General features: G+C 41.0%; 1 protein-coding gene across 2 annotated transcripts in view; it reads right to left on the bottom strand.

Moving 5' to 3' along the window:
* Positions 1–23,130, bottom strand: part of col11a1b (collagen, type XI, alpha 1b) — a 104,549-nt gene that overhangs the window by 63,348 nt on the left and 18,071 nt on the right. For both annotated transcript variants that reach the window (XM_074651897.1, XM_074651896.1), the window contains exons 5-13: positions 15,654–15,782; positions 10,700–10,789; positions 9,396–9,494; positions 6,286–6,582; positions 5,052–5,114; positions 3,962–4,003; positions 3,514–3,576; positions 754–828; positions 200–283 (exon numbers count right to left, since the gene is read on the bottom strand). In XM_074651897.1, the coding sequence (XP_074507998.1) occupies positions 200–283; positions 754–828; positions 3,514–3,576; positions 3,962–4,003; positions 5,052–5,114; positions 6,286–6,582; positions 9,396–9,494; positions 10,700–10,789; positions 15,654–15,782 (942 nt within the window). The remainder of the gene's footprint in view (positions 1–199; positions 284–753; positions 829–3,513; positions 3,577–3,961; positions 4,004–5,051; positions 5,115–6,285; positions 6,583–9,395; positions 9,495–10,699; positions 10,790–15,653; positions 15,783–23,130) is intronic.

Below are 23,130 nucleotides of genomic sequence, written 5' to 3'. Positions count from 1 at the left end.
GGGTCATATTTACCACTCATACTTATCATATTTGTATGACTTTTGTATTTGCTTATAATGCTTATTGAGGTGGGATTCATTCTATAAGCCACTTTTTTTTCCTTTTTATCTCAACTGCACAACTTCTTTTCTTTTGTTGTTGTATTTCTGCTGCTTTGTTTTATTGTGCGAAAAAAAATACTGTAAAAATCGTACTTACCCTAGCCTGCGAAAGGATGGCCTGAGCCTGAGCTTCCTGGGCTGAAACCACAGGTCCTTTGTGTGACTCACCACCCGCACGGAACTGTCAACCACAAAACAAAAAAGAAACATAATTAAAAACAAACTGACTTGTCTCTTTTTACAGAGTGAGGCGACATCTAATGGCCTCCCCTGGTGAGTGTGTGTTCAAATCAGATTTTTTTGTTAAACCGGGCTGTAAAGCTGTCAACGTGCCACACACACTTTAACACATACATATCCTGGCATACAAGCACAGGCGACTCACACACATTCACACAAATATGTGTCGCCGAGCCTTTCAAAGCCTCAGTCACTGGTTCCACTCCATTGCACCGGCTGACATTTACAGGGTAAGTGATTTGTAACCCAAAGAAAATAGGGTTGCGAGCCTTTGGCCTACTGGTGATGCTATGAGGTAAACTCACTAAATGAAGGGAGTTCACGGGCTAGTGCCTGAGATGAAGGGCGTACAGTGTGTGGTGGAAATAAGACAGACAGCCCAGTGGGCATGTGGAAATCGGCAGGACTTACTGGAAGCATCAGAATGGTACCTGGAGGCCCAGGGACACCGTCTGAACCGGGAAGACCAGGACGCCCTGGAGGACCCTGGAGAATCGGAGGAGGGAGAGAGAGTTGGTTCTTCTCTAAGTACAAAGACATCATGTCTCACTGTGAATGTGTAGGATGCAGTTGGAGCTCAGGTCAATAAATCAAAGTATATGAAATCCCCATTAACCGCAACAATGCTCAAAAGTATTGTTAATAAACACATCCTGACAGTATTGAATTCAAATCATCAGCTATTGTTTTGTTGACTTGTATACCAGAGCGTAACGTTGCCAGGAACAATTAATTAGATGTGGTTAATAAGCAAGCCATATATTTTCCTATGAGATAACATGATTATTTTGCTATTCCTCTATAATCCCCTGGAGGTGCTCTGCAAATTGAAAATAAGAAAAAACTGATAACAGTACGAACAAACAACAACAACAACAACAGCAACAGTGCAGAGACTGAACAACTAATCTGTTCACAGCACACCCCTTCTTTATCTACGACAATAATTTCAATGGGAAGGTGCTTTGCTACAGTTCGCATTGTTGTTGCTTATTATTCCCAATAGATAATTCACTAATCTGACCGAGAAGAATAAGACAGGGGATTCAATCACGAGTAAAGACAAAGAATGTATTTTCATTAAGCAGGCCTGGGTATATTGCCTGCAGGAGAGCACCGACTTTATAACAAGACTAGAAATCCACAGCCGTGGCCCTGTGAGGCTGTAACGCTCATCACATGCTAACAACTTAAACTTGAAATGGAAAAATAGCATTAAAAGGAGAGTTCTGGTGTTTTGAAGTGGGGTAGTATGAGGTACTTATCCATAGTCAGTGTATTACCGCTGTATCCATCTATGCTCTTGCCAAAGCCGCCAGACTCCATTGACAGAACCTGCAATTTTACCTCGCAGAACATGGAGGTTGCTGGTCTACCGCTGGCTCGATCGGTTAGTTTGTTTGTGCTATTGTGTGACTTTGGTAAATCCTAAAAAGTCACAATACCACAAACAAACTGTTCGTGTTCTGCAAGGTAAAATTACTGGGGGGGGTTTTCTCAATGGAGTCTGGTTGCTTTTGCAAGAGCATATTTAACGGCTTCAGTTCCCCGTCGAAAACATAGACTGTATAGCCGTCTCACAGCAAGGTAAACTGGCAAAAATATTCTAAATATAGATACACTTAAACTGATACTGATTTTTTTTAGGTGGGCTTTTCTTTTAGGTGGCTAAAATACGTTTTACTGCTGCCCCCGTCCACAGCAGTACATTGCTTTGGTTCTGTGCAGTAACTCCTGTCTGTTTCCCGAAGCTGGTGGCATGCCGACCGTCATCTACCGTAGGTAATACACTGACTATGGATAAGTACTCATACAACCCCACTTCAAAACACCCAAACTAGGACCTTTAAGGTCAAAGTACAGCTGAGGATTAGTCGAAAAAGCATCTTTGGTGCCAGATGAAAAGTTCTGGGGTCACCAAAGTCTTCAGGATTCATAAACAGTTAAATTATACTGGAGAGCAGACTTTGATTTAATAAAGACAAAAACGTATCTTAAGGATCAAGACTAAGCAGTACCCAGTGTTTCCAGAGAAGCCACAATCTATTTAGCAGTCTTGTCATGTGCAGCAATCTCAGACTGTTCAAATTGATGCCATGTGTTCCCATCTGCCTTTTTCCCCAGAGGTGGTAAACACTCTCCATCCACTGCTGTTATAGTAAGCATAGCGGCATCTAGTGTTAATGACGGTCCCACGCGGCTGGGAAAGTGGTGTTTTTGGTGGAAAGGAGGGAGACGCCGGTAATCATGAGAGAAATGAGCCGATCAAACGTCAAGTCCAGGCGGATACTGCGCAACGGAAAACCACAAGACTACAGAAACGAGTCACTTTTAATGCCCCAACGTCAATCCTCAGCAAGGCGGTTTCTCATGGGAGGAAATGAAAGGGAGGCGAGAGACTTTTGGACCAACAAAATATTTTCTGATCACTTTGACTCAGTGGAACAATAAGCCTTTTGTACAGGCAATGTCTGCTGGTCATACTGGAGGTGTTTTCTTTGTTAGCAATTAAAGGGTTAACCTCCAGAGACAGAATAGACGTGCTAAAAAGGGTGATGAAAGAGGGGCGCGGGGTAATCATCCCATTTGTGAATAACAAACTTAGATCCAGCCTTGTGGAAGGGGACAGGCACTTACTTTGTGTCATCCAATCAATCAAATGAATGAGTGGAATCCCACGGTGCTGGGAACGTTTAGGCTTTTACACATTTTAATAGCAAACTCCTTGAGGTTCTTGAAGTTCTGCAGCGTACCCACACAGCTGTTTCTCACTTCTCTTTGTTGGTATTTTGACAGTTTATGGGCATCTCATTTCCCCGCACCGCTCCTTGGCTAATCCCCCCTACTGCTGCAGGAGCAAGCTGTGTCCAATTGTATTATTCATTCCATGGCATTGAGACTTTAATTCACAGCTCTCCAGTAAAGAAGACAAATGCAGGGGCGTTTATATACAGTATATGCTGACTCCCATAATTCCACAAATAAGATGAATGGCAAATGGTAAAAGTTAGTATTTCAGTATGTTTTTATATCAATTATAGAAAAAAAATATGTGTTTTGGTTGCTTATTCTTCTTTTAGCCAAATTTAACTTCAATTTTAATGTTCATGATGAGTAGAGAATGGAGAAACATCTGTAATCAGCTGTGAAATGAGGCCAGTCTTCACTCACCCTGTCTCCGTGATCTCCTGTGGGACCTGGAGGACCCTGCAATCCTGAGGTACCAGGAAGACCCTGAGACCACACAGAAACACATACACTTTAGCAAATTATATCCCAAACTGCTGCTGCTGCTAACCAGCATTCCCACCACATGCAGTACTTCACATGCATATAGGCCAACAAAGACAGAGGCAAAGACATGGGTTCAGAAAGAAATAAGCCTCAATATAAAATAGCCTCCAACCCCCCCTTCTTTCTCTCTCTCGCACTCGCTCACACACACAGAGACACACGTGTACACACATTCGTGCACAATTACACATTTTGACTGTCTCTCCCAACTCAAGCTTCACTGGCGATCAGGGCTGATGCTCTTTCCATAAAGACATTTTTTCCCTCTTTAGCCGTTCTCCATCTGTGGAAGGCAGACAGGAGTGTGGGAGAACGTGATACTCACTCCTTGGCCGGGGGCTCCTTGGGGTCCTTCTATAAGCATCCCCTGAAAAAGGGAAAAGTGGATACAGTAGCATTATAGGGCAGCCTGTAAATCCACAGGCAATGAAGAATGGGGGGAAAATTAGAGCCAGAGGGTGCTTTGAGTTTGAGGAGTTTACTTATAGCTACAAGCTCAAGACGTTCAATACTTCAGCTATCTGATGCTCTATTCTGTAATGGGTGTTTGTGTGTGTGTGTGTGTGTGGTCAGAGATTTGGATGGGAGCCTGTGGTGGTGCAGATGGCATGGGAGGAGAGACGTTAACTGCAGCTGCTATTTCAGTCGATGTTTAGCCTATAGTGGTAAATTGTATAGGATGGCGCTATAAAGTACTTTGGCATCGGTAGACAGCGGTTGTTTTGTTTAAGACCAAAGATGCGTGTTAAGCCTCATCAGAAGGGAAGTCTTGGTTGTAAGTGCTTTAGGGAAATCAACTTGAAATTGCATTGAAATAAATAAACAAACATACATATGTGGATGGATGTTAACCAGATATGAAAGAGATATCTTATTCTTTTATTTGTTCAAGAGAACAGATAAAAGAAAACTATATTCCCCAGAAAATATGCAGAGAATCTGATTTAGGACTTTTATAGACGAAAAAATCGGTGTGTGTGCAACTGTTGGAAAGTCTCAATTGAAGACACTCATTTTGAAATATGCCACATTTTGTTGGCTAGAATAACAAACCAACCAAGCAACAGACAGTAAGATAGAATTCTGCTAGCTAGATAGCTAACAAAGATACAGTATGTAATATATTTACAGATAGCTATCTTGATAGCTATTTAGCAACTTGCTCTATAGATGGTTAGATGGATAGATAGATGGATAACGTTAGGTAGATCAATAGATGGATAGATAGATGGATAACATTAGCCAGATAGCTAGATAAACAGATAAATAGATAGATGGAAAGCTAGATAGATAGATGTAGTGTTTGTCATTGAATGTGACTTTCAACATTTGAATGTTAGCTGTTTAACTTGGTACACAAACTTGTGTGGGTTTATTATCAGAATCAAAACACAGCAGTGTAATACTTCACTTACTGGCTCAATGACGGCAGGTTCACCCTTCTCTCCTTTCTCTCCCAGGTAACTTTGACCTCCCACCTACAGACAGAAGATAAGACCAAGTGAGCGTTTTACACAGAAAACAGCCAGACATTTATATGTAGGGTAGAGCATCAATTGTGTGAGAGCCAAAAATGGAAAAAGTGAGGCAGCAGCAGATGCCCTGTCCTGTTGGGTGTCTCCTCTTTTATAGAAGTTACGTACTTAAAATACCAACAAAACTGCTAAGAAAAGCTCAGCAAAGTGCTGACTAGTGTTCTGCATGCTTTAAAGGATTTAGGTAGTTCTCAAGGCATAAAGGGGATTTTTTTTTTCTCTGCCTGCTGGAAAAATCCTCAAGAATCATTTTTGCATGAAGCTATAATTTAGACTTTGGTCTGACTCCTATTTATTAAGCTTCCCTTAAAGCCAGGAACTGCAAAAAGCCCCCAACTGTGCACAAATGCAGAGGTCGTTACCTGACACTATACATACAATGACTTCACATGAGAAGAATTCACAAACCACCCACAGCAGGGTGTCCAAAAACCACCAGATTGTACAGTTTAGCCTAAAGAGGAAACGCTTTTTGAGAAAGTCATGGACTAGGGCTGCGGTGTCCTGAGATTGTGGCGTGGAGAGCACCAATAGAGCGGTTCAGATTAACCCAAGGCAGACAGATCTCACGCCAACATCCAGACAGGGACTGTGTCACTTCCTGCCTCTAAGAAACTGGATCTTGAGGCAAGGAAGGAGGCTGGAAATGAGCCATGAAAGACACTGGCTCAGCAGAGATCTCTGTCTGGTTTTAGATATTGATCCAGATGATTTGATGAATAAACATGTGCAAAGACTTAAGTTTGTCATCAGGTAATCCCTGCAGATCATTGGTGTGATGACCAGGGAGGAGCATGTCTTTGATAAACAGCAAAGGTCACTAAGGCCAAAGGTTATAGAGGGGCGTGTCTGTGCTGACAGCTGGGTCGACATCTGTTTATCTGTAGGAGACTTAGACAGACAAGGTGTGTGTTTTTGCTTGCTGGTGTATTTGTGTTTGGTGCACGTGCATGCAGAATGATCCAAGCTATAACCTGATACCTTTAGTAACAACAAACAAAACCGCACATACCCCATCAAAACAAATGCCACAAGCATCTTCTCCATTTTTCCACATTCCTGACCACTACCTCCGTCCTTCCCCCTCTCCCCACCATCACTCCTAACCACTTACATTGCTCTCTCTGATGTCTGTCTCCGCTGGAACACCGGGACCAAACTCGTCCTCAGATGTCGGCTTGGCGTCAGTGGGACCATAATCGCCATAGTCACCATAATCGTATGGCTTCTCTACAACCTCTTTGTTGTCATATTCCTTCAGGTCGTATTCCTTAAACTCATACACGTCAGTGGCAGGGTCCACCTTCTCAGAAGGGTCCACTGGGGCAGCGGTTTCCGCGGCAGCGGTGGGATCAGCCCCGACCTGTTCCACGCCGGTGATGTAATCATCCACTATTTCCCCCTCATAGTTCTGGGATCAATCCAGGCATCGCAAAGAGGGGGCAGGGGTTGGTAAGATGGTAAGATGGGAGGGAACATGGAGGTTTGGTTAGTAAAAATGAAACCATGTGAATAGCTGTAATGATTCACATGTTTTTTATAACATGACTCACAGTCAAGGCATTAGTATTCAGCACTTAACGACAATGAAATTATTGGATACCAACTAAGTGAAACTCCTCCTTAGTTGTGCACACATCCATGTATTTAGTTTGGGACAGCATTTAAAAGTCAACATATGTGAAACTCCACATATGTTTTATCAACAGGCACTATTATTAACTTTAACATCTATAGTCATATTTTATATTATGATATTTTTATGTCTGCAAAGCAATAACAATGTGAGATGTCCCAAACTATTGATACATTGATGTTTTTAAACAGTAAAATATTGCACAATATGGAAAAGAAATATGGTACTGTAAAGTTCATTCATGCTGTAAAATTACAGTACAGTACAACCTAGTGAGGTCATTTAAACAGCAAAATCTTAAATACTTCAATCTTAGTCAAAAATGTCACACAAACATTTTTTTCAAGAACTATTCAAGACCCAATGAAGTGAAAATCAGAGCTGAATTTGTACAAAGCACTAATTTTTCAAGAGGAAGAAGAAAAACTTAAACGTCTAGCAAGACGTTTAAGAATCTGAGGCACTGAGGAAACGTTGTTGTAAAGGAACAATTGATCTTTGATTTACAAGCTTTGCCTTGTAAATCACAATGCGCTCAGCTTGCTGAAAGATGTCAGTCAGTGTTGCACTCAAATGCATCATTAGAAATCAAATATTGATTGTCTTGAGGGAGAATGTAGAGAAAACATCCAGGCCTCTCGTGCAAACTTGCTTTCGTAAGCATCCATTTGTCAGTTAAAAGTTGTTGCACACAGTATTCAGCTTGTGTAATCTGCGTAAAACAACTTGCAACTCACTTCATGGGATCTTATCATAGTCCAAGATTTCTTCTTAGCCAGAATTATTAGAGGTTAAACATTCTGTAAGAGTGCTTCCATGTTTTACAGTCAATGAATCATTTTCCTTTTTAAAGATTTACATGCAGACGACTTAAACCCTCAACTTTTAATTCACCAGTCCATTTCCCCAGAGGTGGGACCAAGTCATTGTTTTGCAAGTCACAAGTAAGTAAGTCTCATGTTTCTGCACTCAAGTCGTAAGTCAAGACAGGCAAATCCTAAAACCTAAACTTTGAGTTTCGAGTCCTAAACAAGTCATAATGCACTCTTCACCAAATATAATGCCATTTGCGTCTCCGTCTGTAATTTTCGATCTGCTCGTTTTCCATTCTGCAATTCATTTTTTGCTGATGACCGTGTATTTTTTTTTTTACGTGGACAAAATTATCTTTGGTAATATTTTTTCCAACTAGCGCTCAGTAACGTAACATTAGTTCTTCATAGTTCTCTCCTGCAACTTGATTGGATACTATTGAATTGGATTAAACAAAGTGGATCTGGGGAATTAAGTGTTGACTTGCTGGCAATGAATAGAGTTAACATTAGTTGATTCAGGAAATGAATTGATTCGTGGCACCCTTTTTAATCTTTGGGCTTGGCAGAAGGTATCAAGTATTTTCAAGTCAAAGGGCTTAAGTCCGAGTGAAGTCACGAGTCATTAGTGTTAAAGTCCAAGTCGAGTTGCAAATCTTTTTTTGATTTTGTCAAGTCGAGTCTAAAGTCATCAGATTTTTGACTTGAGTACACACCTCTGCATTTCCCTATATTGTACCCTACAATCATTCGCAATAGAATCTCTGATTGTACTTATTACACGTTGCATTTATTGTATATCATTACCAAGAAGTAAATCCCACAATTGGGCATCTAACAAACCACAATCTTAAGACCTAAACAGGTAATCAAAAGAGCCACGCAGTGCAAAATGCCCCCAAAATGACTATAGAGCATAGCAATACTGCCAGGTTCAGGGCTTCAGCCATCCACTGACAACACAATACTGCAACACACTAATATTAAAGGCATCCACCGATAATATTTTGTATGTTGTGTTCGGTCTATGGACAATATGACCCGATGACATTGTCTAAATGTTGTCCAGTGCTTCACAGTCCTCAGTAATCAGACAAGTGTTCCAACATGGGACAGCATATGTTCAGTTTCCGTGGTTAGCCCTCCGGCCTGTCATTTTAAATAAATGTAATGTCTCAAGCTGACTGAAGCTGCGTTATCCACCTCAAGGTGCAACACAATGCAATCGGCAGACATTTGGCCGGAGGAGCACACGGCCGTATTGTTTTAGTTTAACCCCCGAATGGTTCTCATTATGTTGCGTTTTATGTGACGGTTTAGCACAAATTAAGACAGGATCTGCCAAATTCAGGATATGGCAGAAACATAGGGGATGCGTTTGTCTACTGATTTTCCATTTGTTACGGTTCATTAAATGACAACGTTTTCCTGCTCCGGGCCTTTATCCAGTCCTGTTTGATGGAAGCGGTTTCTCGTGGAAATCACAGACTAGAGAGAGCAGTTTGATCTTAGTGAGGCCTTCTTGGGTTTCAACCTCCAAAGATGATCGTAAAAATATGCTTTGTTGTTTGTGATGCAAGCAGTTTTATTGAAATTTTATTTTAAATCAATTACATAAATAGGAATGTTGAGGTTAATTGGATGGATGGATGATAAAATTCGGTGACGCACGAGAATTTTCCACCATAGTGGTGGTCCAAACCTTTCTGATTTCACAAATGTCAACAACACAACTATTTCTACATCATAATACCAAGATGAGGCTGTGAAAAATACCTGGCCTTGTCCCGCAGTCTCAGTGGGGGTTTCAGGCTGGCTTCCATCCACTGTGGTGTAGTCATACTCACCAGTGTAGTAGTCTCCACCCACATTTGTCTGAAAACAGGCGAGAACAGCACACAGGGAAAGCATCACATATCTGAGATGAGTAAATTCAAGTTCAGGTCATATTCAAGAGCTTTTGTTAATGCACATATCCATTTTTTGTACACATCTTTCCACAGAATGTGAATGAAAGGGTGATTATCCTCTATATATTTGTGGGGGAAAAAACAATGATTATTATAGTCATGATATATTTTAAATGTGTAGAATATATTTAGCTACAACTAAGGTAAAAAAAAAATAAAACTTATGGCAGACATCAAGACATGCTGATAAAGTAGGAAGTGGGGGGAGAAAAATAAGAAAGAGAGAGAAAAAGCCGTTTCACACCATGCACGGATTTTCTTGCAAAAATTGTGCGCATAACATTTATAAAAAAAATGTTTGTGTGTTCTTACGAATGCTTGCACACCCCTGCGGAACATTTGCACGGGGGAAAACATATTCGGACGGACCGCGATTTCAGCCAATTCCCACCTGTTTAACCAATGAAAGCCTTTGTTCCAATTGACCGCAGTCATTCTGTATAATTATTAGCCATGTTACTTCTGTTTGTTGCACTCAGAGTGTGAATTTTCGGGGCATTGGAAAAATGTGCGTTTGTTTTTGGGATGACGGACTGTCGGACAGATGGGACATTTTTCGGACTATTGGTGTTTCGAAATGTCAATGGGCCGTCCCCTCTCAACACCCAATAATGTACGACAAACAGTGCTACCTCAACAACCATATTCAGGACAATATACGGCTTGAGATCTGCTGGGATAAGATGAAGATGGTAATGTAGCTGATGTACTTGCTAATGTTATATGTCGGTCACTGAACGAGGCTAGCCACAACAGCTACCGTTAGCATCACATTTGGGGTCCGATTAGTTCATGTATTGTGTTGTTAACCATAGCCCGTCAGACATTCTCTGTCTCGATAGGTTTGTGTTGTGTGTTTGTTGAGTGGACACAGGCATTATTTAGGCACCGGACCCGGTGTGCATTGTTGTCAATGCGGAAAATTCTTATGCAGATTTTCCGCATATTTGCACCACATTTTTGCATCGCACTGGTGAGAAACGGCTTTCAGAGAGACAATTAAAGATTGAAAATGAGAGACAAGAGGTGGACAAAGTTGACAACAAGGGCTTGTATACAGTATGTGTTATTCATGGAACAGCCATGATAACTGTATTAGTAAAGTGTTACCTCAGTCTTGGGTCCTTCAGTTGGGGGAGCATCAGTGGTTACCTCTCCTTCATTGTAGTCATAGAACTCACCATATTCATAGTTGGTGTACTGTAAGGAAAAAGGGACGAGGGGCAATCAATTAATTAGTTATTAATCATGTAAATAAGGCGGTACAATGTCTCAGAGACATGTTGCAAATTATTTACATGGTATGTAAGAGCTTATAATTTTTTAAACAACAATTTAAATTTTTTTTTAAACCATTAAATTATTAAAATATTTTTGTCATCATGCAATTTTGGAAATAACGTGTTCAAATGTAGTAAAAGAAATATCACATCCATATTATAAAACTGAACAAGTTTGCATATGGATCACAGAAACAATCCTTGCTTCCCTTTCCACCCGAACCCCCCGAGCCTCAGATGACCCTATTGAAGGGTTCATGTCTGTAACCAAGCAAACAGCAATTAAGATTCTTGTTTGCTTCCAACAGGATGTTAGAGGGTTAATGTGATGCCAGTGAAAACTTATCTGCCGCTACCGCTTAATTCTTTATGCCAACAATGGCTCCAGGGTTTCATTAATGGGCCCTTTAAAACAGAAAGCTGTCCTGACTCACCGGATTGTGGTAAATTATGGGGAACATACAGAATACAGTAGTAGGGGGTAAAACCACTGTTACACCAGTGTCTGTAAAACAACATGTGTTAACTCTCAAAATATTTCTTTTGGGATCTCCGAAGTATTCCATGTTTACATTGGAAAATGAATTCAACACGAAGTTGCTTACTTTAAAAGAATAATTCGACATTTGGGGAAATACGCTCATTCACTTTCTTCACGAGGTTTAAATGAGAAGATCAATCCCACTTTTATATTTGTGCATTACTTATGAAAATGGAGACAGGAGCAGTGGGCAACCTAAAAAGTGAAGCCAATGCAGAGGTGCCCAAAATTTGCATTCTTTCTAATAGCCAGCAGGGGGCGACTCCTCTGGTTGCAAAAATAAGTCCGATTGTATAGAAGTCTATGAGAAAATGGGTCTACTTCTCTCTTGATTTATTACCTCAGTAAACATTGTAAACATGAGTTTAGGATCTCACTCGCTAGTTAAAGTTTTTTTCAGTACAGCATGTTATTCATTTAGTAAATTATGGTCCCATTTAGAGGAAATACACCATAAAGCAGGGTATGCTTTAGGGTGTGGCTACCTTGTGATTGACAGGTCGCTACTACGGTGTCCGGAGTCTTAGCTCCACCGTGTGTCACTTCTGGTTGCAAAAAGCTAAAATGCCGAACTTGAGGCTTCAAAACTGTAATCTACAAACCAATGGCCGATGTCACGGTGACTATGTCCACTTCTTATATACAGTCTTTGGCCAGGTCACAGTTAGCTTAGCATTAAGACTGAAAGCAGGGGGAGACAGCTAGCCTGCCTACAAGCATCTCTAAAGCTCGCTAATTAACACATTATATGTCATTTGTTTTATCAATACAAAAACTGAAAATGTCAAGTTTCAGTTTTACAGAGCTAGCTGTTTCCCCCGGCTTCCAGTCTTTATGCTAAGCTAGGCTAATCGTCTCCTTGCTCCACCTTCATATTAGCCATACAGACATGGGAGTGGTATCAATCTTCTCATCCAACTCAGAATTCCACTAAATGTTGATCATAATTTATTGGCGCACTGCCCACAACCAATATAATATTATGCAATTTAGCCACTTTAGCCCTTGTCAAAATCTTAAGATTCCTTCTGATTCGCCCTTTTCCTTTTATTTCTACTAATACTGTGAAAAAAAGGGCGAGGTAAATTGAGTTAACAGACCAGCCCCCGATATGCGTCGCTCTATCAGCGCAGGGATAAATATTAGTCCCTGGACGGCTGCTGAGCTCATAAAAATAATACAAGATCCGCGGCCTGCTGCAATTTTGGCCTGGCCTCCGTTCAGTGGCCCAGAGAGAGACAGAGAGAGGTCACACTAGAGAGAAGCCTTGGCCAGACCAACTAGACTGGCTGAGAGGATAGAAGGAGAGGGTCAGGGAGAAATACAGAGAAAGACAGAGAACCAAGGATGGATTTATAAAGATTTATGGCGTTGAAGTGCTTGGCTGAGCTGAAGGCCTTCACCACAGGCTTGGATGAAAGGCATAAATGCTGAAGTGGGCTCATAAAAAAAAACTCCCCCTTTCCTCCTCCTGCATCACTCCCTCTTCCTCTTTTAACCCAGCTGCAGACATGTGGTTGACGACTGCAAAGGCGGCGTGCCTCAGGTCAAGGAGCATCTTCAGAGGCTAAGGTCAAAGCTGAGCTCCGTGCTTTTGTAGAATTGTAGTGTTTCAAGACATATTGAGGGATAGGTTCAGGAAGTTCAGACCTCAATGTACACAAACACTTCAAAAATATAAAGATTTGAACTTCTACAGCAGTGATTTGTCCTCCTGGTGAAAAATTAGTGCAGGAGGAAATCAATTCTTGAAAGTTGAGTTGGAATGTAGGAAAAACATTCCTGTTAAAGCTGCACAGAACCCAACAATGAATAAACCACATTTACAATGTTCCTGAAACTGCTCCCTGCTGTCTATTTAGAATTGACAAGCTCCTTGTCTTGGCGCTGAAGAGTAACTTGATGATGAAGCAATATTTTCCGGGACGCGGTACCCACTGTACAGCCAATATTTTTCAAATAGAGAACCAGCTCCTGATTTTTTTTCTTGAACCAGGGATCTAAAGTCTACTTTTCCAGGTACTGGGAGTCTAGCTGGGGAAGGAAAAGCTTAAATTTCCCTGGGAGTCTGGGCAGAGCCTGCTGAACTCGTTAGTGATATAAATCACGGGGCCACTCCAAAGTGGGCTCAGACTTCGTGGCAGGGGAAAAAGTTTCCAGTGTGAGCTCATCAGTTATTTAGTGAAATACTGAAGGAAAATGTCAGCCGACAAAAAGGCTTGAACCAGCAAAATAACAAAAAAATGAAGATGAAAAAAGACAGATGAGGCCCTGACACAAAATACTGTATTTCAATTAAGAGATCTGGCTGAAGAGGCTACAAGTGATGTTTTGGAGCTAGTGGAAATAACATTTTAATTTCAGAAGATGAGCTCAAACTCAACACTGTATTTTGATATATCAGCATGTTTCCAGCCGACTGAAGAAAGAGACCTATCTACGTTGACACAGACACTCATACAAGTCTGTCTCTGTCAAAGAACTTTTGCCTGGAGGAATGTTTGTAAAAAATGTTTAAGATCACATAATTTGCAGAGAAACTGCACTGGCTTGAACCCCAGCAAATGCTATCTACTATTAGTCACAGACCAGTGTTTATGTTACAGAAGTGTTTAAGGAAAAAAATCCAAATTTGCAGGGGGTGGGGGGACTTGATGTGTTTAGCTGGTGTATCTCAAATAACCTCTACTACCCAACCCTGAAGCCTACCTTATGTGCCTCAAAGCATCAGGTTTCTACTTTTCTCACCCCTTAAATCATTGGTTTTAAAATCAATCTGAAATTCTATTTAATTTTGCAAAAACAAATCAGTAGATATGGAGTCTGTTTCCACTTCTAATGTACCAAAAAGAAGAAAATTAGGTTTTATTTAATTTTCTGCCATGATAATTCACCCTACATTAGTGTTCTTGAGGGATTCTTTGGATGTCAGTACTGGTAATTTGATTAGAGCAAAATCTTTGTGGTGTGCACTAAAATATGTCATAATATCACCTCTATGCCAAGCTCAGCTTCTACTTTCCTAGTGGGAGCTATAGCCTGGCTTTGGCCTCCACGCTCCGAGTGGAATAGGAATTGTGTTGTAATCAACAGCAAGTTGCCCATTTTTGGAGGATAAGGGTAAGAGTGCCATCCGCTAGCTGTTTACTGTAAGTGTCAAAAATAAGTGCTAAACTAACACAAAACACTACAATAATAATAATACCCACCCTTTGTAAATTGGACATGGGCCTCCAAAGATTAAATTTTTTTAATTGCTGACAGGTATAGTCGCTAACGCCAAACACCAGATATGCGGCAACGTCAGTATTGTTATACGTAAGGATCGATATCATTAACTACATTTGATTTTATATATCGCCCCTTTGCTCTACTTCTCTTCATATAGGGATTTGTCTTTTGCGCGTTCTTTATACATCTCTGATGATGAACGATTGACAGATGACAGATGAATAGACCGGTGATAGATAATGACAGTCTATCGTAGCTAGGAACGCTATCCTCCATGAATGGAGGCGCCGCCCCAGAATGCTCCGCGATTCCCATTCCCTATACAATCTTACCAGAATTACGGGTTCTCCAAACATTTAATGTTATAAAGAAACAGACGTCTGAAATTGCTAACGCTAGATAACTAATGCAACAGTATGTGTGCAGTTGAAAAAGGGAGAAAATATCTTGTGTCATGTTTGTAATCTATACAGGGCTATGGCGTTCTCCAGTCAGTAGCTAAACGCAAAAGTTGACAGTGCGTCTCCTAGCAACAACGGCCCTCAAATGTCACTGAACCGCTGCCATGGGAAACCGCCATTTACAGGCTTTAAGCTTAGACTTTGCTTCCACAAATACGTCCAAATACAGTTTGATCCTCTTTTAAAAAATTGAAAAAATATGCACAACAGCTGGAGCATCATTAGAGTGTTCATTATCTTCCATCGTTCAAACTGATGTACTTCATTGCCCTCCATCCAAGCATAATTTATTCTCTTACTCGCTTTCTAACAACACCCAAGTTTGAAGGCCTCTTTCCAAATTCCTGTTATCATCCTTACTAAATCTCAAACTCCAGCTCCCATATTTTCTCCCTCCGTGTTTCCCTCTTTCCCCTCCTCTCTCCCAACTCTATTTTCCTTCTTCCCTTCCTCCCTCCTTCTCCCTCCGGACAACTCCTCCTCCCACCCGTTCTCTACTCCTAAATCCACCTCGCCCAGCCCGCCGTCTCCCCCCTCCTCCAGATACTGACCTCGTCCTCAGGTTGCTGAGCCTGGGGGGTGTCGTGGTGGTTGGGGGTTTCACAGTCAGGGCTGTAGTGTTCACAGTAATCATGGGCTGCTCTGGGGTCTGCCACGATCAGCAGCTGCTGGATGTCACCCTGGAAGAGAAGAAGAAGCATGTCAGCCATGTCAACAAATTTTACAGCCTGCATTGTAAATTCCCATGTCGGAGTTTTCTATTATCTCTAGTGTTTCTCGACATAAAACTACTATAGGTTTATATTATGGCCATCAATTTTATTAAGTTTCCAATGTGGTTTGGCAAATGGCACCAAATACTACGATACGGAGGAGCCTTAGCCACTGTTGCTGTTGAGGAGAAGCCAGTCAGAGGCAAGAACATCCAAACTCGATCCAGAATCCAAAAGTGAATGGATTCACACTTGTGAATGTGGTATAAAGTTTCTACTAATGGTAATCTTTTAGTATCCACTCGCTGTTAGCGGCAGCACAAAAACGTAACAGGATTTTAAACTCTGGAAATGTTTCTTGGAGGTTGTAGTTGACCGCTCTACTTACATTTTTATGTACACAGGGTTTGCCTTTTTGACTTTTTGATCAAAGAAACAAACATTTTCTGACACAGGTGATAATCTTTTGTACTGAAAATTCAACTCAAACTTCACGCCCATCCAAACCTTGGAAGTGCTCCAACTGCCAATCAGCTAACATCATATTTGAACGTGACTTTCCTGAGCTGCGACGCCCAAAATGACCCCAGAGACCATTCACATTGTCTATTTTCTTTCATGATTACAAATAGAAACCAAATGTTAATGTCCATGAAGTATACACCTATTATTCCTCCTTGCTTGATTGCCTCAGCTTTGCACCAATGTGGTGATAATAAAATGAAAACAACAAGGCAGATGTTGTACAGTACCACAGGCAGTAGTCTCTGGACTATTAATTACATATAACTTTATGGAATAAATCAAGGCTTTAGGGGAGTCTGTGAGCTTTTAAACAAGAACTATTGTACAGTTCCCCCCCTCAGCCATCAGAGACGGCAAGTCCCCTTACACAGCAGATAAATAACCAAGGTCTGTACTTATCTGAGGCTGTCTGTTTTTCATGAGCTTTTGGAAAAGGAAATTAGATCCCCGCTCGCAACCCCTTCCATCAGCCAAAGGCTCTTTTTCCATGATCGTCTCCTAAGGAATTTCTAAACCCGGAACTTCTATGCCACGGATGAGGAGAATTTGATCTATACCCATCGACCACATGGTCAACTCAGCTGACACTTTTCAGAATCCACCCAGAGTAAGAAAGAGGACAAACAAATAGCGAAAATAAAAACAAAAACAAAAAAGTGCTGTGTAAAGGTGAAAGAAGGCCACAGTCAGGGTGGGCCCTAAAGAGGAAGCACATACATGCAGATTGCATTAAATTACAGGAGGCAACATCTGTACAAGCTTAGACCTCTGGAACACATTAGATATTCACCGCCCCATGCTCCCAACATGCAACGAAACAACGGGGTATTGAATAACCCTAATAACAACCAGAATATATACACAAGTTGAAATTTTACAAATGGACTAATGCCTTCTGTTGTCGCCTGTTGTGCCTTTTAATGCTACAATCACGTTTGCCTTTCACTCACTTTCAGATCCCTCCTTCCCATGAGAAAACACATACACATGTTATTAGGGGCGGAGAATCTCTACAGTTTACAGGATCTTGGGGTAAAATGTAGCTTGTGTCTCATTAGGGAAGAAAAGATGAATAAAATGACGTTCAAACAGTAACGTGTAGAGCTGCAATGATTAACCGATTAGTTGTTGTCTATTAAATTAATCGACAACTATTTTGATGATTGATTAAGCGGAGTCATTGTTTAAGAAAACAAAAAGTCCAAATTCTCTGACTGCAGCTTCTTAAATATGAATATTTTCTGGTTTCTTTACTCCTCTATGACAGCAAACTGAATATCTTTGAGTTGTGAACAAAACAAGACATTTGAGGACGTCATCTTGGGCTTTTGGAAACACTGATTTTTCACAATTTTTGTGACATTTTATAGACCAAACAACTAATCGATTATATTATAAATAATCGTTAGTTGCAGCCCTAGTAACATGATCTGAACATTTCAACCCTTGTCTGTATCAAGTTTATAGCTGGGAAGCAACCTAGAAGATTTTTAGAAGAAGAATTGTAATTGTAAAAATGTAAAATAGGCGCCTGGGTTAGCTCAGTTGGTAGAGCGGGCGTCCATGTATCAAGGCTTGGTCCTGACCGCGGCGGCCCGGGTTCGAATCCGGCCTGTGGCCCTTTCCGCATCCACTCTCTCTCTCTCCCCCCTTTCCAAGACTCTATCCACTGTCCTCTGAATAAAAATGGAAAATGCCCCCAAAAAAATAACTTTAAAAAAAAAAAAAAAAATTTAAAATAATTCTAATAGCAAACAGAGAAGTATCGTACATTGAATTCTAATAGTTTCCCTTCCTCTCCTCCACATCCACATGTACCTTAATTAAAATAACAGTGGGCAGCAGTGGCCCAAAGCAAACATGTGTGACCAAAAGGTCGTTAGTTTGATTCCCAGACTGCAGAATAAATCAACTCTCCCTCCCTTGAGCAAGGCATTTAATGTGGCCAATAGATTAAACTATGGTTGTACTGGGCAGCTTCCAGGTGTGAATGTAACAGAGTGTGGAGCAGGGCGTTTCTGCGAAAGTGTGCTTATTGAACCTACGCTCAGTGAAATGAAAGGGGAAAATACCCTGCTCACAAGAGTTCACCCTGCACCGTCTGAACCTCCCACTACAACTAAAACTACAATGAAGCAGAGAGTCTCAAATGAATGACAGACATTCAGCCACTAGATACTGTGGGTCCTTTTCATAATTTAACACAAATGGATCCAAAGTCAAAGCCAGACAAAGAAAGTTAAAAACACATTTGAATTTGACAACATCTCTGTCTGCCTCCTCCTGTCTACCTTTTCTTATCCTGTTTCCAGGATAATTGAAATGCCGGAGAATTATGTGTTTAATTCTTTTCACCACTTGTCTGATCGGGCAAGTGAGTTGCTAGATTTACTAGCCCAACGTGGGATTTTACTTGCCCCAGGCAAGCGGGCAATCCTTATTGTTGAACCCTGAGGTACATAGCAAGTATTGTATTTACTACAACAAGATGACAAATATGTGCTGAAGATCTGCAGAAGAGTCCAAAAAACGTCACACGGTGCTTGTAAAGAGACCACACACAGTTGGCCCATTTATAAAGCCAGTCAGTGATTCAATCACTCCCATACTCCACAATGGGCTTCTCCCTCACCCTCTCTTCTTTTACCCTCTGTGTCTCCTTCGTCTGCATCTCAGTGCTTTTGTTGATGTAACTGTCTGGATTGTATTGCACATCTCTCTGGCATCTGTTGAGGTTCCTCCTCAGAATTACAGGAATGATCTACAGCGATGGCCCGGCTCCGAGCTCAGAGCTGGCACAGACACAATAAGATAAATCATCTGTCTAGGCTGCACTACAATCGATCTATTAATGGGTCTGCGTACAATGTGCATGTGGGTGTAAATACAACGCGCCTGAACACATGTTAACCTTCATCGCCCACTGTAACAACAACCATGCGACGGGAAAAAGTACATAAAAGGACAAAGGATGAGACTGACTGAATAAAGACTAGAGACATCATTGAATCCCTCTTTCCATCCACAGTTCACCCATAGGCACCATCGGAGTATGGCTGCTTTTTTTGTATTGGAAATAAACACCATTGTTTTTCCCAGGTGGCAACCTTCGGTTCTGAAAAGTGAAGCCAATGCAGAAGTGCCTTAAACTTGCATTCTCTCTAACAGCCAGCAGGGGGCGACTCCTCTGGTTGCAAAAAGAAGTCTGATTGTATAGAGGTCTATGAGAAAATGAGCCTACTAGTCACTTGATTTATGACCTCAGTAAACATTGTAAACATGAGTTTATGGTCTCAATCGCCAGTCTTCTTCATTACAGCATGATGTTCATTTAGTAAATTATGGTCCCATTTAGAGTCAAATAAACCATAAAGCAGGGTATGCTTTCGGGCGTGGCTACCTTGTGATTGACAGGTCGCTACCACAATGTTTTACGGTCTGGGAGTTGTTCTTACTTCTTATAAACAGTTTATGGTTTTTCCTCGAGCATACAGGTTTCACATCTGATTTTAAGCTAAGAAATGTAAAACAGCAAACAGACACCACTGGATTCTCCCTGGAGTAGGTGACCTTGGCTGTGAAAAGTATCCCTCCCAACACACAGTCCACACCCACTAGGAACAGAAGTCACTTAAGAAAAACAACTGGCAGATGGATAATCGCCTACAAGTGGGCGGTATTAAAAGCCCTCAGCAGACCATGAAATCTGTCCTTGGTATTGTGTTCTCAATAGGACGTCAGATATGAGCTTCTGAATGCCACTCAAAAGGATAGAGGTGTGGGGCGGGATTGTGATCAAGTGAGTTGACATCTGATTGTGAGCACACATTACCTCATCCATGATTATAAAGCACATGAATGACCTAAAAAAATCCAGACGCAACTTTGATTATATGCAGATAGCTCCCGCTGGCGCCGGATCAGAGATGACAGGAGGTACGGGGGGGTTTTCCCCATCTTGAATTTGTTGGGACTAATTTGAAGGCATAAACAAAGATGTAGTTTGTGTTTGACTCCACGAAATTGAGACCATACTTGATTTAGAGACTTTATCAACATTAGAGTGTCAATTTCTGGAGGAATACCAACCTCAACCTCAGGCCTTACAAGCACAACCTCTTCCCAAATTGCACTCAAATCCCGCCTCGTTGGCAACACCTAAAACCATCCATGCTCCTACTTTAAGCACGGTTTGAACACATGTTCCTGACTTAAAGCAGTACAAATCCTGTGACAAAGTGCTGCCTGAGAGACTTATAAAATGCAGCAATCGTTTTGCAAATTCCCATATCTGTGCTTATATCTAAAGTGAACACATTAAAATCCAGAGAATCTGAAGGACGACCCGACAAGCCAAGTGATTAGGGCACATACATCACATGGGCACATATGCCTTGAGCAGCGAGTCTATTCCCAGCTGGCCAGACCATTTACTGCATGTCATTCCCCTACTCTCTTTCCCCACATTTACTGTCTCTTTCCACAATCACTACATAAAGGCATCAATTGCCCAAAATATAATCTTTAAAAAATACATAAATATATCAAGACAATCTGTGAATACAATGGCTAACACTTAGATGTGGCCAAATAAGACGATAAATAGATTAGTTGAAAAATCTATCGCAAAAAAAGGTAATATGCAACTGTTTTATTCAGTTCTCTTTTATAATGTTGTAAATTGAATATCTTTGAATTTTGAACTGTTGATCGTACAAAACAAGACATTTGAAGACACCTTCTTGGGCTCTGGGAAATTATACTATGAATATATTTTTCTGATATGTTATAGACAAAACAATTACAAGTAGGGGCGGTAATGCTGAGAAACTTTTTTTTTGTCAGAGCGTTTGATTTATTGATTGTTGTCAGGAAGTAATGAGAATTTCAACAAATATAAAATGTATTTGAACAGAACTACCAACCCTACCTTTACTTGAGAAAGTAATTAATTAAAAGGCAAATTGATTGATTAAAAAAAAGAATCCCACTTTGCAGCCCTACTCTACACCATTTAAAAAACAATATGTAGTTTCCACTAATTCCTACAGAACAACATGTAAGTACTTAATTGAGTGGTTGGAGGGTTGTTGTCTGTGGCCAGGTGCAGCAGGTCACTCTGCCTGCAGGGAACAGCTGGGGGATATTAATGCACCTGGAAGATGTTTGGAAATATGCCAAAGCATCTGCAGTCTGACCCACTAAAACACAAATGCAGGCAGAGTCTGGGAAAAAGGGGTTACGTGATCACAAAGGATACGTTTGTGTGATCAAATTTTTGCTTTACAGACTTTAAACTATTTAGAAGACAGCATCCTTACATGGCACCAGGACTTAATCTGGACTTAAAGGGTAATTGTACAGGCTCTCAACGTGAATTAACGAATGAAAGGAAAGTCCTTACTACGGCAACATTTTTTGAGATTTAAGATGACTTTACAGGTGAATATTTACATCTTCCTTTTCCAGAAATAATGTCTCAACTCAGGGTAATCCACAGACCTTGCTGTAAAAAACATTCACGAAATAGTTCAAACGAAACTTTTACGCGTGTCACTGTAACCTGTCTGTCCCACTGAACCATCATCAGCCAGATGTGACCAGCTCAGAGGCCACGCAGCCCAATACAGCTGCTCAACTCAACAGTCTCTTGCAGATGTTTCTGCTTTTCAAATGCATATCGTGCAAGCTTGCTGTATCTGTTGTAGCCATAACTTCCTTCTGTATTTTCTTTATTTTATCATCTAAAAAGCCTGCTTTTCCAAACTCTTGGAGGGGAACACATCTTGAAAGAACAAATAGACAGATGGAATTTCAAAACTGTACAAGGACAACAATTAACCAAGAAGCAGAGAAGAGGAAAAATGCATAATACCCTCCTGATTCCTCCCAGTGTTTTATCAAATGCAGCCTTTTGTGGTCAGCGCAAAGGATAAGGTTTCTTTTCAAGCACTGGAGGCATACAAACGTCTTGCACCCTTCGAATATTAAAACATTCGTCTGCCAGTAGCTCAAAAAACTGTTGAACTGTTTGAACCATCTGCTTGCTTGTCTGCCTGCCCTTTCTTCACTTCTCCGTCTCAGTCTCGTTTTTTCCTCGCTCTGCTCTTTTCCATCAGTTTCTAAGCAGCACCTTGGGTCCATTACTTCCTGGCTGTGCTGGGACCAGTTAGTGAGGGTTACACACAAGGGACAAGGAGGTCAGATACAGGCACACTATGACTAAGACATCCTATCGTCTTCTGTTTCTTCATATGAATACATGTTGAAAATATCAGTGACTGAAGACCTTCTCAGTTACAGTAACACTCATACAAATATGAATTAATGACCATATTCCTATTACACAACGCTAACCAAAACAGTTTGTGACGAGTACTGGAGGGTGAAAAGTGACTGAGGCAGATGAGAAACAGTCGGACCGTTTCTCTTCCTGCCAACTCAACCATAAACAATGATTCACTTTAAGGCTTAGAGCCCATCAGAGCCTTGTTAGATTCCCCTGCCAAAGACTGTCCTGCTTGAGGGACAGCATTTGGAACGATCTGCCATGCAGCAATGACAGACACATAAACAAACTATCTTCGCTTCCTCACAGACACACACACACACATTTTTATGCATACATGCACGTATGAAACAACACACATGCAGGCACCAAACAAAGAATCCCACCCTTTCCTTTAAAGTCTGAAGAATGGATTTGCATAAAAATGAGAGATGATTCGAATAACGTGTGGCTTTTATTTAAAAAGAAGAAAAAAAGCAGAAGAAAGGGGGGGAAAAGGCA

Source organism: Sebastes fasciatus, chromosome 11 (assembly GCF_043250625.1).
Source record: "Sebastes fasciatus isolate fSebFas1 chromosome 11, fSebFas1.pri, whole genome shotgun sequence".
Taxonomy (NCBI): Eukaryota; Metazoa; Chordata; class Actinopteri; order Perciformes; family Sebastidae; genus Sebastes; species Sebastes fasciatus.
This window is presented reverse-complemented; position numbering and strand designations above follow the sequence as displayed.